At 47.2% G+C, this 17,946-nt stretch overlaps 1 protein-coding gene across 1 annotated transcript in view; it reads right to left on the reverse strand.

The window, feature by feature from the left end:
* Positions 1-17,946, reverse strand: part of LOC119920821 — a 70,057-nt gene that overhangs the window by 31,371 nt on the left and 20,740 nt on the right. The window contains exons 10-20 of the mRNA XM_038741044.1: positions 17,309-17,594; positions 16,864-17,006; positions 14,770-15,055; positions 13,471-13,628; positions 12,157-12,198; positions 11,352-11,637; positions 10,202-10,356; positions 8,989-9,036; positions 7,780-8,062; positions 6,335-6,475; positions 6,179-6,233 (exon numbers count right to left, since the gene is read on the reverse strand). Of these exons, the coding sequence (XP_038596972.1) occupies positions 6,179-6,233; positions 6,335-6,475; positions 7,780-8,062; positions 8,989-9,036; positions 10,202-10,356; positions 11,352-11,637; positions 12,157-12,198; positions 13,471-13,628; positions 14,770-15,055; positions 16,864-17,006; positions 17,309-17,594 (1,883 nt within the window). The remainder of the gene's footprint in view (positions 1-6,178; positions 6,234-6,334; positions 6,476-7,779; positions 8,063-8,988; positions 9,037-10,201; positions 10,357-11,351; positions 11,638-12,156; positions 12,199-13,470; positions 13,629-14,769; positions 15,056-16,863; positions 17,007-17,308; positions 17,595-17,946) is intronic.

The following is a 17,946-nucleotide window of genomic DNA, read 5'->3' on the forward strand; positions in this document are numbered from 1 at the left end:
TGAACTGTATCTGGGAAAACTCACAAGTAGCATTTAGTTTCTACTGCATCTCAACGGGGTCCAGGCAATCAATCCATCAATCAGTGGAATTTGTTCAGTGTTCAGAGAGCGTTAAGCACTTGGCAGAGTACAAGAGAAGCAAGATACATGTTCTCTGCACTCATCTAGCTGACAGTCTAATAGGGTTTGCTGTGAAGTAGGATTTTTTTCCAGTCTCTTGATGGCTGTTCCAGAGATGAGATCTTAAAGAGTGGTCCTGGCCTTTTCACAGTCCATAAAATAAGAACCTCAAAATGGTTCCCCAAGGGGTTGAATAATGATGCTGTTCCAGTACCTAATTTCTAGCAGCTCCCAACTTTCTCCTTCCAGAGAGGCGTTTGTTAACAGTGCTTTATGTATTTATATTAGTGTCTGTTTCCCCTTCTAGACTGTAAGCTTGTTGTGGGCAGGGAATATGTCTGTTGCATTGTTATATCATACTCTCTCAAACACCAGAAACAGTGCACTGCACACAGTAAATGCTCAATAAATACGACTGACTGACTGACCAATCAATTCTTATCCACCCTATTTTCCCTCCCTACTGACTCTCCCGTGCCCTCAGCCCCACCTTCCTAAGAATTTAGGTACTCCCCAACCCTAAGCCACCACAGCACTTACATCCATGGCTTTATATTCAGTTGCTTCCTTTCCCTGTAATTTATTTTAATGCCCGTCTCTCCCGTTAGATTGAAGCTCCTTGATGGTAGGGATCATGTCTATCAGTTGTATTGTACTCTCCTGAGTGGTCAGTACTTCATTCATTTGTATTTATTGAGCACTTACTAGGCGCTTGGAAGATTACAATAAACAGACACATTCCCTGCCCACAGTGAGCTTACAGTCCAGAGGGGGAGGCAGGCATTAATAGAAATAAATTACAGACATGTACATAAGGGCTGTGGGGCCGGGGTGAATGTAGGGAGCAAGTCAAGGTGATGCAGAGGGGAGGGGGAAGAGGAAAGTAGGGGTTAATCAGGGAAAGCCTCTTGGAGGAGTTAGTAATAATAATAATAATGATGGTATTTGTTAAGCGCTTACTATGTGCAAAGCACTGTTCTAAGCGCTGGGGAGGTTACAAGGTGATCAGGTTGTCCCACGGGGGGGCTCACACAATTTTAATCCCCATTTTACAGATGAGGTAACTGAGGCACAGAGAAGTTAAGTGACTTGCCCAAAGTCACACAGCTGACGGTTGGCGGAGCCGGGATTTGAACCCACGACCTCTGACTCCAAAGCCCATGCTCTTTCCACTGAGCCACGCTGCTTCTCTAATACAGTGCCCTGCACCCCATAAGCACTCAATAAATGCCACTGAATAATTCCCACTGAGTCCCAGAGCCTGCACTGGTCTCTGGCAGGGTTCTTGAGAAACAACAGCCGCACCGAGAGGTACTCACCTCCTCTGCCCAGCGTTCCGGGGAAAGCGGTCCCTAGCAGCAAGGAGAAAAGCCACACCATGTCTGCTCTGTTCAGGGAATGGCGATTCCTCCCTCACTCGCCACAGCACGGCTAGTGATTTTTCAGGGCGTTTCTGACAGACCCTACAGGACTACGGCTGGGAGCCTAGTGAAACCGACCACTCTTCTCCTTCAGACTGTGACATCCCTCCTCTCCTTTGCTTGGGAGGAAGAGGAGGAGAAGAACACTAGCTGACCATTTCTTCTTATCGGGAAAGGTAATGGTCTTGGTGTCCCAGGGGACTCAGGAGAGTGAGCCACCTCTGTCCCCAGATCTCTATATGTTGCCAACTTGTACTTCCCAAGCGCTTAGTACAGTGCTCTGCACACAGTAAGCGCTCAATAAATACGATTGAATGAATGAATGAATGAATGAGAACGTGCGGTCTTCGGAGAGCTGTTAGACCCCATCAGAGCTAACAGATGGAGAAGTGTTTGACTGGTTTGGAAGAGATTCAAGAAAGCTAAAGGTTATAATTCACCCCATGGCTTCAGGTTAGGGGTGAACCAAATGGTCTAGGGCCACCTCTTTAAATTGCTAGTAAAAGCATCAGATTTGAAACCTACAGAATAGTAATATAGTATATTACTATAGTATATATATATAGTATATATATATAGTATATATATATATATAGTATATATATATAGTATATAGAATAGTAACTGTACATATTTATTACTCTATTTATTTATTTTACTTGTACATATCTATCCTATTTATTTTATTTTGTTAGTATGTTTGGTTTTGTTCTCTGTCTCCCCCTTTTAGACTGTAAGCCCAGTTTTGGGTAGGGACTGTCTCTATATGTTGCCAATTTGTACTTCCCAAGCGCTTAGTACAGTGCTCTGCACATAGTAAGCGCTCAATAAATACAACTGATGATGATGATAATGATTGCAGTATTTGTGATGCATTTACAATATGCCAAGCAAATAGCCAGATCAGACACAACACTTGTCATTTGTGTGTGTGTGTGTGTGTGTGTGTGTGTGTGTGTATGTGTGTGTGTTGGTGTTACCCAAATAAAGGAGCATGATATGAACTCCTGTCAAGCCACTGCCTCCAGTTCCTGCTCAATCAATCAATCAATCATTGATCTTTATAGAGCACTTACTGTGTGCAGAACACTGTAATAGATGCTTGGGAGAATTGGTCTCTTTGGGCCAACAGGTTACTCATCTCTTCTATCTAAATTGCAGTGACTGACAAATGAAATCCCATTTTATCATCAAATCAGCCTGTCTTGTGTCTGGATCTTAGGTGTCTAAACTCACATATCCTTTTCCACATCAGGAGAAATCTTGGTTTTAATTTCCTCAACAAGCTATGGATCTGGGCTGATGTGTGTTCAAATTCTTTTGAGAATTTTAGAGGAAAATTCTCATAATAATAATGATGGTATTTGTTAAGCGCTTACTATGTGCCAAGCGCTATTGTAAGCACTGACGTAGATATAAGGTAATCAGGTTGTCCCATGTCAAACACTGGGCTAAGCGCTAAAGATGATACAATCCAATCAGATCAGACACAGCCCCTCTAAGGACCTTCCTCTTTTGAGGAGCAAGAAGCAGGATTCTCTTTAAAATTGAATGGAAAAAATTAGACTTGTGACAATTGGCCCTGAAAATGATTTTGTTTTATTTTTCTCTCCCAACATCTGCCCCTCTCTCACCTGAATTTGTGGACTGATTTATTCATTGTGAATTTCTGAAACAATCTGACCACTAATAATAATGATGGTATTTGTTAAGTACTTACTATGTGTGAAGCACTGTTCTAAGCGCTGAGGGGGATACAAGGTGATCAGGTGTCCCACGAGGGGCTCACAGTCTTAATCCACATTTTACAGATGAGGTATCTGAGGCACAGAGAAGTTAAGTGGCTTGCCCAAGGCCACACAGCTGACAAGTGACAGAGCCGGGATTCAAACCGATGACCTCTGACTCCCAAGCCTGTGCTCTTTCCACTGAGCCACGCTGCTTCTCTATGATGACGTTAGCTTCAGTTAATGGTTTTAATGTATGATATGGGTGTAGGTGCCATGTTTTCATTGTGAGTGCGGGGCAGGGAAGGGGGAGACTAGGAGGGGACAGGCTTCAGAGAGCTAACAGGCCAGAGAGCCACCATTTTGGGTTTTCGCATCCCTGACTGGAAAATCCTCAGGTTTTGTCAAAAGCCCGGACTGAGAGAGACCGGTAATCCAGCTCTAACAGGTGGGGGCCATTGCCCCCATCTTGTCCGTGGAGTTGACAGTATGAATGTTACTCTTTTTGACCCCTGGAGAAATCCGGGTTGAGTTGGCACAATCACCCCATCCTCCCCGCCCTGACCCAACCCCTTCACCTCAGTGGCCTCTCGGTGGGCCGGATTACAAGGTGGACAAAGTGTGCTGGTTCGGCATCATCACTCCCACTGTTCCCAGTGTCCTGCGATGAAAGAATGTTGTGTAGGAAGTTTTCCGACCCAGTGAATCCAGCTCATCCAAGGAGAACCAGTGAGGCATTCAATTTTCTGAGTGGTGAGGTGTTTTATCCTATTTGCTTTTGAATCAAGCTCTCAGAGGAAGAGGAAGAAATCTCCCCCTCCAGAAAGTCTTCCCTAAGCTCTCATTCCCCCCCCCCCATTTATTTTTCCAATTAGCCTGCTTCATCCATACATTTAGTCCCACCCCTTATGTACCTAGATACTCACCCTCCACGGCACATATGTCTGTTGCTTCCCTCCACCTGGAATTTATTTTAATGTCTGTCTCCCCTGCTAGACTGCAAACTCTTCAAGACCAGGGATTGTATCTTCCAACTGTTTTGTCCTTTCCCAAGTGCTTAGTTCAGTGCTCTTCACACAGTAAGTACCCTGTAGATATCACTGATTCACTATAGGAAACTTCCAATAGAAAAAGCAAGCACGAGCACATCTATATGTACCCTTATACTCAGTTGCTTGCCTTGAATTTATTTTAGGGTCTGCCTCCCCCTCTAGACTTTTTGCGGTCAAGGAACATGTCTTTTAGCTCTATTGTACTGTATTCTCCCCAGCTCTTAGTTCAGTGTTCTGCACCCAGTAAGCACTCAATAAACAGTAAGCACTCAATAAATACCACTGATTGATTGGTTGATTGACACTGCATCTAGAAAAGTCACTTCTGAAAGTTTCTCTTCAAAGGGTATGCATTCCCTGGTCCGACACCGGTGTCCATATTCTCCAGAAGAACCCAGGTACGTAGAGGTGTATGGGTCTGAGAGTGCAGCCCATTAGATGTCCATCAATCCTATTTATTGAGTACTTACTGTGTGCAGAGCACTGTAATAATAATAATAATAATGGCATTTATTAAGCACTCACTGTGTGCAAAGCACTGTTCTAAGCGCTGTACTAAGAGCTGGGGAGAGTACAATATAACAGACGCATTCCCTGCCCACCATGAGCTTACAGTCTAGAGGGGGAGACAGACATTAATAGAAATAAATAAATTACAGTTACGAACGTAAGCGCTGTGGGGCTGAGGGGGGCATGAATAAAGGGGGCAAATCAGGGTGACGCAGAAAGTGAAATCCTCAAGGGCAGAGATGATATCTTTCATTTTTACAGTTTGTTCCCAACTGCCCAAGCAATGCTCTGTGCATATTAAGCACTCACTGATGCAGCAGATAGGACAGCTTGTTCCTGGGAAACTTTTCTTTACTTCCACGCTCCTATCCACAGCCTTGCCCTGACACTCTCTCCTTCTCAGGGAGTCTGACTTGAGTTTGACTCTGAATGTCAAACATTGAGCCAGCTACTCTGACTACTAATAATTGCAATATTTGCTCAACTCTGACTATGTATTGAGCCCTGGGGCAGATAGTAAGTGCTTAATAAATGCCATTATTATTATTAATACTGAGGGACTCTCTCTCCCTCTCACCCCCTATGCCCCTCTTCTCTCTGACCTTTCTCATCCTCTCATCTTGCCTAGCTCTGGACTTGACCCTAAGTATTCGCCACCCCTCCCTCATAATAATAATAATAATAATGGCATTTATTAAATGCTTACTATGTGCAAAGCACTGTTCTAAGCGCTGGGGAGGTTACAAGGTGATCAGGTTGTCCCACGTGGGGCTCACAGTCTTCATCCTCATTTTCCAGAAGAGGTAACTGAGGCCCAGAGAAGTTAAGTGACTTGCCCAAGGTCACACAGCTGACAACTGGCGGAGCTGGGATTTGAACCCATGACTCCAAAGCCCATGCTCTTTCTACTGAGCCACACTGCATCTCTATGCCATCTTACTCTCTGACTCCAGCTCTCCCCTGCTTCCCCTCATATGAATGCCTGCAGGAATGGAGGTAGCCTATTAGAGATGACAAAGCGTGGGTACATGGGCATTTTTCCCTTACTATTATCATTGAGAACAGACATCATGGACTCTCAGCAGAGCTGAGCTACTGTTTATTAGAAAAAAACAACCAACCTATCGGACAGAAGAGTAGCCAAAGTTTAATACCGAAAATTGCTTTCAGTACATCGCATTGGAAAGCAGTGATTTCTCCTCAAACTAAGTGTTAAATCAATGGGGGAGCTTGGATTCTTCTCCAAGTGGCTCTGAAAGCCCTGGGGGTGTCTATTAGCCAACACCCCTTGGTTTGGGCCAGCCCCCTGGGGCATTCTCCTCCTGAGCCATTGAGACCCCAGGCCCACCCCAAAAAACTTGGCGTCCGGGAGGGAGGTCTCAGAGCAACCTGTCCCTCTTCCGCTGGGGAGGGTGTAAGTGCGTCTTTTGGAAAATGAAACCATCTTATCAAGTTATGAGCTGACTGTAGTAAAAATGCATCAACGCTCAATGGAGGGAAAGGCTAAGACCCAAAGACTTGCACTTCACACAGTGTGAGGAATTCTTCCTTTTTGGGGATGGTGACAGTCACGTACCGCCCGCTCATGCCTCCGCAATGGAAGGAGCGAGTCTCTCCGAAGCCCATGCAGACGATGGTGGCGCATCTGGAAAGCAACCCATACCATTAAGTAGTTCCCTCTTCATATCCACAGACAAAGCACTCAATCACCTTGCTACTCTCCTACTCCAACCCGGCCTGCATACTTCGCTCCTCTTAAGCTAACCTGCTCACTGTACTTCGATCTCCTCTACCTGGCTGCCGACCTCTCGTCCACATCCTGCCTCTGGCCTGAAGTGCCTTTCCTCTTCAGATCCAACTGATGTTTGCTCTCCCCCATTTTCAAATCCTCATTGAAGGCACATCTCCTCCAAGAGGCCTTCCCTAAGTCCTCATTTCCTCTTCTCCCACTCCCTTCTGCGTCACACTGATTTGCTCCCTTTATTCACCCCTCCCTCAGCCCCACAGCACTTCTGTACGTATAATAATAATAATAATAATGGCATTTATTAAGTGCTTACTATGTGCAAAGCACTGTTCTAGGCGCTGGGGAGGTTACAAGGTGATCAGGTTGTCCCATGTGGGGCTCACAGTTTTAATACAGTTTTTTACGTACCCAGAATTCATTTATTTATACTAATGTCTGTCTCTCCCTCTAAACTGTAAGCTCGTTGTGGGCAAGGAATGTGCCTACCACCTCTATTGTACTCTCCCAAGTGCTTAGTACAGTGCTCTGAACACAGTAAATGATCAATAAATACCACTGATGGAATGTTTGGTTGTTCTTCCTGTGCCCCTGAACTGTAAGGAGCTTTTGTCTGCCCATTACATTACATTGGAAGTTCCTGGAGGGCAGAGTTGAGGTTTATTCCTCAAATCACCTGAAGCTGGTGGTTTCTGTAGCTTGGGGTGCCAGTGGCTTCCCCTGCATATTGCAAACATTTCAGCACTACCTATGCAGCTGTGAACTCATGACCTCCCGTAGCACTTACGTGGTATCTTTACACACCCTATGATTTAAGCACATACTCACGTTTATATTCCCTCTTTCTTCTTCCTCCTACCTGTAAATTACTTTAGGGTAAGCTCCTTGAGGGCAAGGATCATGTCTACTGATTCAACTGTACTCTCCCAAGTGCTTAATATACAGTCGGTGCTCAATAAGTACTATTAATCGATTGACGGAATACCCCAATCCCCCTGAGACCCACTCCTCCAGCACCGCTGGGACCCCCAGCTCAGGGAGAACATATTTACAGTTTCTTTATCCCCGCCGGGGTACGAAAGGAAATAGCCGGTTTTGGCCTCAATTGTAGACTTGATAGTCAACTGTGGGCTCAAATCCCAGCAAAGGAAAACATACATAGTCCCGGCCGGCCTCATGATCTTTCCTAGAGCCAACTAGAATACCTGGGATTGGTCCTGCCTCCCTTCAGGGGTGAGTTTCCGACTCGAATCTCTGCTCCGTTCAGGCGATCGGGGCAGCAGTCTCCTCGGTTGGTGATGACCACAGAGGTCACGCTGACGGATGATTTCAAATCCACCATCCACCAGGGATTCTTCTCGATCACTGTGTGCGTACAGGAGTGCTGGGTGAAGTCTGACTCCAAATTCCCATCTACCGCGTAAGAAGATCTGCCCTTGTTGTAGATGCTGGACTGGGATGTTTCCTTCCTGAGGGCTAGGTTGGCAGCTGGAATGCAAGAAGGTGACATGTCACTAGGGAACTTCTGGTCTCCCTGGCTCTGAGGGGGCAAGAGAATCACTCCCCTGGGCCCCAGAGGGAGAAATGAGCGTGATTCTCCCACCTTGTGGGGAGGGGGGTGGCATAAACATGTTCAATCAGTATAGGCTTATTGCCACCTCTAAGGGGGACCTGACAGACGCAGCACATATGTAGCGTGCGTGGACCCAGGGTGAGGGTGGAGAGTGGCTGGGTCCCGGGCAGGGGTGGCTTTCAGCTACAATCAGGACCCCAGAGTCAGCCAGCTGGCTCTCCCCTCCCTGCCCCATCTCCCAAATTTCCTGGCTCAGCTAGGAGCAAACAATCTCCTCATCACTGCCTACAGCTGGACTCCATTGGGAAGGATCTGAGAAGGGAGCTGGGAAGCAGCTGCGGCGATGCCTGGGTTTCTGGAACAGATTAATTCTGATCACTTTCTGGATGGAAGGGAAAACTCTCTTGCAACCCCTCTTCAGTTCTCGCAGGACAACTGGACACAGAGAAGCAGCGTGGCTCAGTGGAAAGAGCCCGGGCTTTGGAGTCAAAGGTCATGGGTTCAAATCCTGGCTCCGCCAATTGTCAGCTTGTGACTTTTTGTGACAGCCTGTGCCAATTGTAAGCAAGTCACTTAACTTCTCTGTGCCTCAGTGACCTCATCTGTAAAATGGGGATTAAGACTGCGAACCTCCCGTGGAACAACCCGATCACCTTGTAACCTCCCCAGCACTTAGAACACTGCTTTGCACATAGTAAGCTCTTAATAAATGTCATTATTATTATTATTATTATTATTTCCAAATGTAGAAGCCCCTTCAGATCTCTAGAGCATCACCTAGCCAACAAATAAAAATTCCCCGATGATGATGGAAAATGGCAAATTTATCCACTGTACCTACTTGAGGGTTTAGGGTCATCTTGAGAGAGATTCTCTTCCCTGGATGGTGCTAAAAGGCAAGGGAGAGGAATGTTAGCCTGACCAGGAGAGAAAAGGGAGGAGTTCAGTGGTAGGGAATTTTCAGTTTGACAAGGCCTGAAACTTGATTGTTATGGAGTTTTATTGCTTTTTAAAAAATTCAGAGAGAAATCCAGATTCAAAAATTTGGGGCTTATTTTAGCTTTTATTTTTAGGATTCTTGTGCTAAAACAGTTGCTTGGCAACTGTTTCCTGAGGAATATTACTCCTTTCCAACATTTGTAAATTATGCTAATGATTGAATCAAGACTCATTCCAGCTATCTCTCTCTCTCTCTCTCTCTCTCTCTCTCTCACACACACACACACACACACACACACTCACCCACTTCGTTTTCAAAGATGATGCTACAGATGATAAGATTCTAATAGAGGTTAGCCTCAGGGCCACTCAGAGCAAGGTCAAGGCTCCTTGCTTAAGGGTTTCCAAAACATCATTCCAAAGCTCAGCTACCCTAATTTTGGTTTTGACCTCAACCCATCAATCAATCAATCAGTGGTCTTTCTTGAATGCCAATTATGCCCAGATCATTGTACTAAGCGCTTGGGTGGGTGCAATGCAACAGTTGGTTAGCACATTCCCTGCCCACAAGGAGCTTACAGCTACAAGGGGAGAAAGCAATACAATTAAATTATGGATGTGAACCCAAGTGCTGTGGGGCTGAGGGTGGGATGAATATCAAGCACTTGAAGGGTAAGAGATGAAAGCCCTCTACAGCAGGGAGAAGAATGATGTCATCTGCACGGTTGAAAACCGGTGCTCAGGTATCCCCAGAAACGCAAGGCTCTTACAGACTGGGGAGAAAGGAAATTCCCCAGACAAGGAAACTGTGATGCTCTTCCAAGTGGCCAGATCTTCTGGATGTGACAATTCCATAACACAGCGCCCGCTGCCCCCCAGATGGTGGATGTTGTCAGTGGGGGGCTGGCCCAGGATGTCGGCCCAGAGTGCTGGAGACTGCTAGAAATCCATTCTTCGATGCTATTCTCCCTCTTCATGTCAATCAAGCAATAAAACAATCATATTTACTGAGTGCTTACTATGTGCAGAGCACTAAATGCTGGGAAGAGTTGCCCGGAAACACACCGTTTGACGATGTTTAAGACTCGGGGAAAGCGGGCCCGGGGAGTACTCACCCTTAGACAGCCCAACCTGGCTGTAGGCCTCCACTTCACACAGGCTGAGGAATTCTTCCCTCCCCGGGACCACCACGGTCATGTACCGGCCCTGCATCCCCCGGCAGCTAAAGGAAAGGGTCTCCCCTTGCACCATGCAATGAATCTTGGCACAGCTAGAAGGAAAGTAGATCAGCTTGCTCTTAGTTACACCTTGGCAGATGGCTTCCTCCCCAGCTCCACAGTAACACACTCTCCTCAGAGCGTGCGCAACACACCGCCCCCTGATTTACACAAAAGCCACCTCGCCGAATCGGCACAACACACCCTCCCCATCCTGCACACAAGCTGCTCTTCTCAAGCTGCACAATAACACACACTTCCCACCTACCCACAACATAATCTCCCAGGCTGCATTCCAACATGCACTCCCAGTGGGCTCAACACACACCCTCTTCAACTAACACACAGTACGGCTTCCCGGTCCCACAACAACACACCCTCTTCGATCAACACCCAGAGCACCCTCCTCGACCCACAGTGACACACCCCATCACCCCACAAAGGTAACCCCTCTGGACCCCTCCCTGATTCCCCATTACCATCAAGTCTTGCCCAAGTGGAAGACAAGAATCAGCTTCCCGTTGGCCCAGTACCCGCCCCCTCTGCTTTCCTTGCCCTGTCAGGCTGGAGGTCCAGGGCTGAGGACTCCAAAAGGCCGGCCTCACTCTGCCCCCCCCCAACCCACGTCTCTTTCTGGGACCCCACCCAGCCTGTGATGGATTTGGGCATGCATTAGACGAGATCCTTCCCTGATATAGAAGGCTGACCCTCCAAACCCTTGAAGCGCACTTCTCCTCCCACAAAAGCTTGTCTTATCTTACAGTATTCATTAAGCACTTACTATATAACAGACTCCACACTAAGCGTTGTGGCAGATACAAACTAATCAGGTTATCCCACATGGGGCTCACAGTCTTAATCCCCACTTTACAAATGAGGTAACTGTGGCACAGAGAAGTTAAGTGACCTGCCCACGGCCACCCAGCAGACAAGTGGCAGAGGCAGGATTAGAATCCAGGTCCTTCTGTCTATCCACTAGGCAACACTGCTTCTCACGCATCCCTCCCTGAGCCTCTTTCCTTCCCCCACCCCGACACTGGGCTCAGACCTGGGATTTGCTCTGCCACCATCCTCAGCGGAGTCCCCGATTCTGATCTCCGCACCACTGATGCGTTCTGAACAACAGTGCTCTTGGTTGGTGATCACCACAGTGGACACAGAATACGTCGCATTGAAGTCTACCATCCACCACGGCTCAAAATCCTTCTTTGTGTGGGTGCAGGACCCGTTCAGATAATAGTTCAATAAAGACCCGTCATTGGCTTTCTCGGGGGTCCCCAGCTCGTCAAAAAAGCTGGATTGGAAAGACTGTTTTTTCAGCGCTAAATTATATCCTTGAGAAGAAAGCAGAGAGGTTTGGTCAGCAAATGGATGTTGCAACCAGTGAGGAAAACAGGGAATTCTGGGCAACAACTCTGAAAACATATGTTTTCCAAATAGGAGTCAGCCCTAAAGGGAAAAACCACTGGGAAGGAATGGTGGGGGAATGGTAGGGGCCAGAAGGGAATGTGGCTGGGAGAAGTGGGAAAGGATGCTTTCTCAGGATCCTCTGGGTTACTCTGGCCTCCTCAGCTTAAAGCCAAATGGGGGATACAGGACAGGTTTAGAAAAAACACACTTACCCTCAAGTGATAGAATCCTAGAATCATGGGAGCTATACGGGCAGATCCACTCATACAAGGGATAATGGATCCCCTGTGGAGCCAGAGGAATGAGGGAAGGGGTTTCCACCTCAAAGTACCAGGGCAGAACTGCTAGACAGGGGTCCTATAGGTGAGGAGACCCAGCTTGTACCTTGGGGGCTAAAAAGAATCATGGAAAGAGCTGAGGGAACACAGCTTCTTAATATTTACCTGAGATGTGTACAGGGATCTCAGAGTCTGCATCACTGGTTCCTAAGGGAAAAAAGATGAATTTCAGAGATTCCCAATGGAACAAAAGAAAGAGAAAAAAGTAGAGAAAATAATCAATATTTGGTAAGACACCTAGATTTGAATTTGTTTGTGAGGGAAGAAACTGGCACGGTGGTGGGATGGACAGGGTGAGAACACAGAGCTATGCAGGAAATAATCACAGTTCCTTTAACTCTTGTTCTTGTGTCTTGAAAATGGCTAATAAGGGCCTGGAGGGTTCATTAATGTGAAGATTATGCCTTGCTTATTGCATGCCCCACAGTTGCTGCTATATCCTGTTGTCATTTTTCTTGTTTAGTAGCAACTCCTCAACACCGACTTGTTTTTGGCTTTGAGTCCTCTCTGGCACCCAGATCTTTTCTGGCTGGACTCAGGCAGAGCCAACCAGATCCTGCCTTGCATTCGTATTTCCTTGTTCTTCCTCCCTCAGGATAAAAAAACATTCTCACCCGTAATGAACTCCGCAGTAGCAAGCTGATCATTTTCAAGGGCAGATTTCAAAGTCCTCCTCAGAAACCCGAAGGCCACAAGATCAGAACAAATTTCAGATGAGCAAATAATTTAAAATAAAGTACCCAGGAGAGTTCTAAAAAGGCCACTTGTCACCTGACCATTGGTTGACCGTTAATTACCATTTGGGTTTTGGAGTGCGAGGGGATTGGGGTCGGCGGGGGGGCGGGGTGTAAGCAGTAGCTCTTCATTTTCCATTCTATTTCTATTCCATTGTCCACTCACCTCCACGGTAATAGCCCTCCATGACCAACCCAGGTATGGTCCCCAACTTCATCTGCTGAGTTTAGCCAGCCAGCCAGCAACAAAACCACGGTCCAGGAAGACGGGGTCAGCTGACTGGAAGTGGCAGAATCATGGCTCTCTTTTCTGATGCTGGGAGCAAAGTCACCCACTTAGGACCCGGTTTGCAGGCTGACTTTATGTAGTGATTGTAAGAAAGCTTTTTTTTTTTACAAGTTTAATCCTGCCAAGTCTTAAAATGTCTTTGTGGTTAGGTGGAATCTAGTCCTTTAATTAAGTACTATGTTTTACGAAGTTTCATTAGTCTGAAAGTTCATAAAAACTAATAAATGGCTTTGCTCTCCTTAAGGTTCGTTGCAATGGAAGTTTACTACACTTCTGAATTGGGATCCATTCTCCCGAGATGTTTCCTTGGGAACGATACTCAATCAATCAATAGTACTGAGAGCTTACTCTGTGCAGAGCACTGCACTAAATGCTTTGGAGAGCCTTGGTACTCACCATTCATTATGCTCTGTAGACTGAACACTTGTACTTCGCACAGGCTGAGAATATTTTTTCTACTCCCTGGGATGGTAACAGTGACATACTGTCCTCGCATGCCCCCGCAGTAGAATGGGACCGTCGCTCCGTTGTCGATGGAGGTGATCGTTGTACATCTGGAAAGGAAATGGGTTGCCAGGAAATGGATTCCAGGTGTCCACACAAACAGGAGTTCATCTTCCTGAAATCAGGCCTTCAGAGCAGGGCCAAATTCGCGGCTACACCGATCTGTCTGCTGAGCAATTGTACATGGGCCTGGGACCCCCTAGTAGTTGGGGGACCACTGACATCGGCTATGGGAACCTCATTCTAGGAGTAGGGGAGTCCGGGATGGGAGACCCACTCCTGGAGTAGTCAAGGGGCTAGGGAAATACCTGTTCATTCATTTATTCAATCATATTTATTGAGCACTTACTGTACGCAGAACACTGTACTAAGCACTTGGGAAAATACAACGATTGTCACATTTCCTGCCCAGCATTCCCTGCCCACAACAAGCTTACAACCTAGAGGTGGGTAAACAGACTTCAATACAAATTAATAAAATTACAGATATGTACATAAGTGCTGTGGGGATGGGAGGGGGGAAGAGAAAAGGGAGCAAGTCAGAGCAATGCAGAAGGGAGTGGGAAAAGAGGAAAAGTGGGGCTTAGTCTGGGAAGGCCTCTTGGAGGAGAAACTGGGGCTCAAAAGACAGAAGCAGAGTGGCTTAGTAGATTCAGGATGAGGTTGGTAGTCAAAAGGATCTGAGTTCTAATATCGGTTCTGCCACTTGTCTGCTGTGTGACCTTGGGCAAGTCACTTTACTTCTCTGTATCTCAGTGACCTTATCCGTAAAATGAGGATAAGACTGTGTACCCCTTTTGGGACATGGACTGTGTCCAACCTAATTAGTTTACCTACCCCAGTGCTCAGAACACTAATAATAATAATAATAATGGTATTTGTTAAGCGCTTAATATGTGCCAGGCACTGTATTGAGTGCTGGGGTAATACAAGATAAGTGGCTGGCACATAGAAAGGATTTTAACAAATACCATAAAAAAAGAGAAAGAGAGAGATGGTTGGCAGCACCCTGGGCTGGGAGAATCTCCAACCCAGAAGGCTGAAAGGAATTCTGCCAGTAGGGATTTTGGCTGTGCCAACAAGAAAGCAGCGTACAGATCCGTTCCCAGACTGATCTCTCCCGCTTCTGCCCCAAGGACTCCTTCAACACCCATCCTAACATCACCGTCCACGTGCCCCGGCCGAGGTTACCTGGGGTTGTCTGTGCCACCCGACTCGGATGAGTTGCCAATGAGAATCTCAGCCCCGATGAGCCTCTCTCCACAGCAGTCTCCGCGGTTAGTGACCACCACCGTCGTCACGCTGACGGACTCATTCAAATCCACCATCCACCAGGGGTTAACCTCTCTTCTGGTGTGAGTGCAGAATCCTCCGGCGAAGCTGCTCTCCAGAATGCCATCGTTGGCCTTCTTGGCTTCCCCTCTCCTGTCTTTGATGCTGGACTGGGAGGATACTTTTCCAAGTGCTAAATTGGGACCTGGAAATCCAGAAACAGAAACATTTTAAGGGGGAGGTCTGATGAGTCACTGCATCAGTGGCACGATGGGGTGGGGGTTCTCCGCAGGGGTGGAAGAAATAGGGAATCTCTGAGTCCTGCTTTCAGCCCTCGAGAGCCCTAATTAGTGAAGGGAGGTAGTGGCTTCCTCAGTGGTTTTTGGTATCACTGTAGCTCTTCCCAGTGCCTCCTGCTTCCCAGGGAATCTTGCACCCTTGGAAGACAAGGTTCAAGGCTGATTGGCAGCAGTGGCACAGGTGGGCTCATGCCCTAAGTTCTCCAAGTAACAGAAAGGTGAAGACCCTCCCTTTATGCCCCCAGTGTGGCTCCTTCTCCCTCTCGGCCCCCATTCTCCAGGTAGTTGGGCCCACACCTGGCTGCCCCTGTGGAATCCCTGTTTCTATGTCTCCCCAACAGGTCAATCTATCCTTGCCTTTTCCTTCATCCCCCTGTTGGGGCCAGGAACATGAAAACGGAACAGACTTAGATTTAGCCACTTCATCTGAGCTCAGGAAAGACATCCTGCTCCACTGAGATTCAACATCAGTCTGCCTCAAGGTGGAGGGGGGAAATCGGGCTTCATGAGCAACTTCAGCTTGTCACTACTCTGACTCCAGATAACCTGGATGGGGGTGGAGATGGGCCAGCGTTCCCACACTTGGGTGTACTGACAGCTTCAAAAACTTTTCTTCGGGACTATCCTTAGATATGCCAGGGTGCATCTTCAAAAATGTAGTGATGAGGGTTTGTTCAAAGTTCACGGTTCTAAATTCAGCTGTTTCGATGTCTAATCATGATTTAGAAAATACGGTGGGTAGGAGGGTCCCTCATCTTTCTTGGTTTTGCAGGTCTTTAAAGTGAACAGGGATCGTTCAGTCAAAAAATGAACATCATTTCTTGCACAGTCATTATCTGCCGAACAAAAATGACTTATCTTAGGAATTTTTCAAACAATCTGTGTGTGGGAGTGTGGGAATGTGTGCTTTGCATCTTGGTAGACCGAAACCAAGTATAACTCCAAATTGAAGAGTAATGTTACCAAACAATCTAGTCTGCGGTGCCCAAGGAAGATGGAAGCACCCTTGGTTCACAGAAATATTCGAACTGACGTCAGCCCAGAATTATGCAGCACACCTGGCTGGCCTTGGACATAATAATAATAATAATGCTCAATAAGCGCTTACCATTAGCTGAACCTCATGCTAAGCATTGGGATAGATTCAAAATAATCTGACTGGATGCTCTCCCTGTCCCACAGGGGGTTCATAGTCTAAGAAGGAGGGAGACGGGTATTTTATCCTCATTTTATAGATGAAGAAACAGAGGCACAGAGAGGACAAGTGACTAGTCTAAGTTCACACAACCAGCAAGTGGCAGAGCTCGGATTAGAACCCAGATCTTCTGGCTCCCAGTTCCGTGCTATTTCCAGTGGCAGTAGGTCTTACAAATCAAGTGCAGAAAGATAAATAGTCCTCATGGAAGCAAAAAAACACTCTCCTTGGGGACTGCTGTTGCTGAAGATGCACATATTTCTGCAAGGACGGGGCACTGGGAGGCAAAAGGACCTGGGTTCCAATCCTGGCTCCACCACTTGTCTGCTGTGTGACCTTGGGCAAGTCACTTCACTGCTCTGTGCCTCGGTTTCCTCATCTGTAAAACGGGGACTAGGACTGTGAACTCCATATGGGGCACGGATTGGGTCCAATCTGCCTTACTTGTATCGACCCCAGCGCTTAGTACAGTGCCTGGCACACAGTAATCACTTAGATACCAGAGGAAAAAAAAATTACCATAGGGGACGAGCACTTGGACTTCGCACAAACTGAGGTATTCTCTCCGCCTCGGTATGGTCACGGACACATACTGCCCTATCATCCCCTCACAGGTGAAGAAGTGTGTTTCCCCAAGGGCCATGGAAGAGATTGTTGCACATCTGAAAAAGAACCAGGTCACCGGAGATAAAGATTGCAGGGAGAGGGGCCGATAATAAGGATTATAATTATCTGGACGGTGGAGGCCTTCGGGGGAGAGAGGGGGCACATTCATTCAGTCATTCATTCAATCGTATTTATTGAGCGCTTACTGTGTGCAGAGCACTGTACTAAGCGCTTGGGAAGTACAAGTTGGCAACATATAGAGACGGTCCCTCCCCAAGAATGTTCTCCCGGGGGGATACAAAGTCTACCCTGAGGGCTCAGTTCCAGAGTCTTCTCCCCGAATAAAAGAGACCAGTACCTGGGGTTGTCTTGGCCCCCATTCCCTGAGGAATTCCCGATTCGGATCTCGGCTTCTTTGATCCTCTCGGCACAGCAGTCTCCTCGGTTGGTTATGGCGACCCCAGACACGGCGAATGCGGACTTCAGGTTGATCATCCACCATGGACCGTACTCCTTCCTGGTGTGCGTGCAGTGTCCTTTCACAAAGTGGCTCTCTGAGGACCCGTCATGGGCTTTCTGGGAGATCCCTCGGGAATCGTGGGTACTGGACTGGGAAGACCTACCCACCAACGCCACATTCAACCCTGAAAAACAAGAATCCAAGTTGCCTGACGGTCAGATGGCGGGAGTGCGATGGTGGAAATGTTCCTTCACCACAGAGAGCCAGACTTCTGCTAGGATTCAAGGATTAGATAGAGGAGAAGCAGCGTGGCTCAGTGGAAAGAGCACGGGCTTTGGAGTCAGAGGTCATGGGTTCGAATCCCAGCTCTGCCAATTGTCAGCTGTGTGAATTTGGGAAAGTCACTGCACTTCTCTGGGCCTTAATTCCCTCATCTGTAAAATGGGGATTAAGACTGAGCCCCCTCTGGGGCAACTTGATCACCTTGTAATCTCCCTGGCGCTTAGAACAGTGCTTTGCACATAGTAAGCGCTTTA

This window comes from Tachyglossus aculeatus, assembly GCF_015852505.1.
Source record: "Tachyglossus aculeatus isolate mTacAcu1 chromosome 12 unlocalized genomic scaffold, mTacAcu1.pri SUPER_6_unloc_1, whole genome shotgun sequence".
NCBI lineage: Eukaryota > Metazoa > Chordata > Mammalia > Monotremata > Tachyglossidae > Tachyglossus > Tachyglossus aculeatus.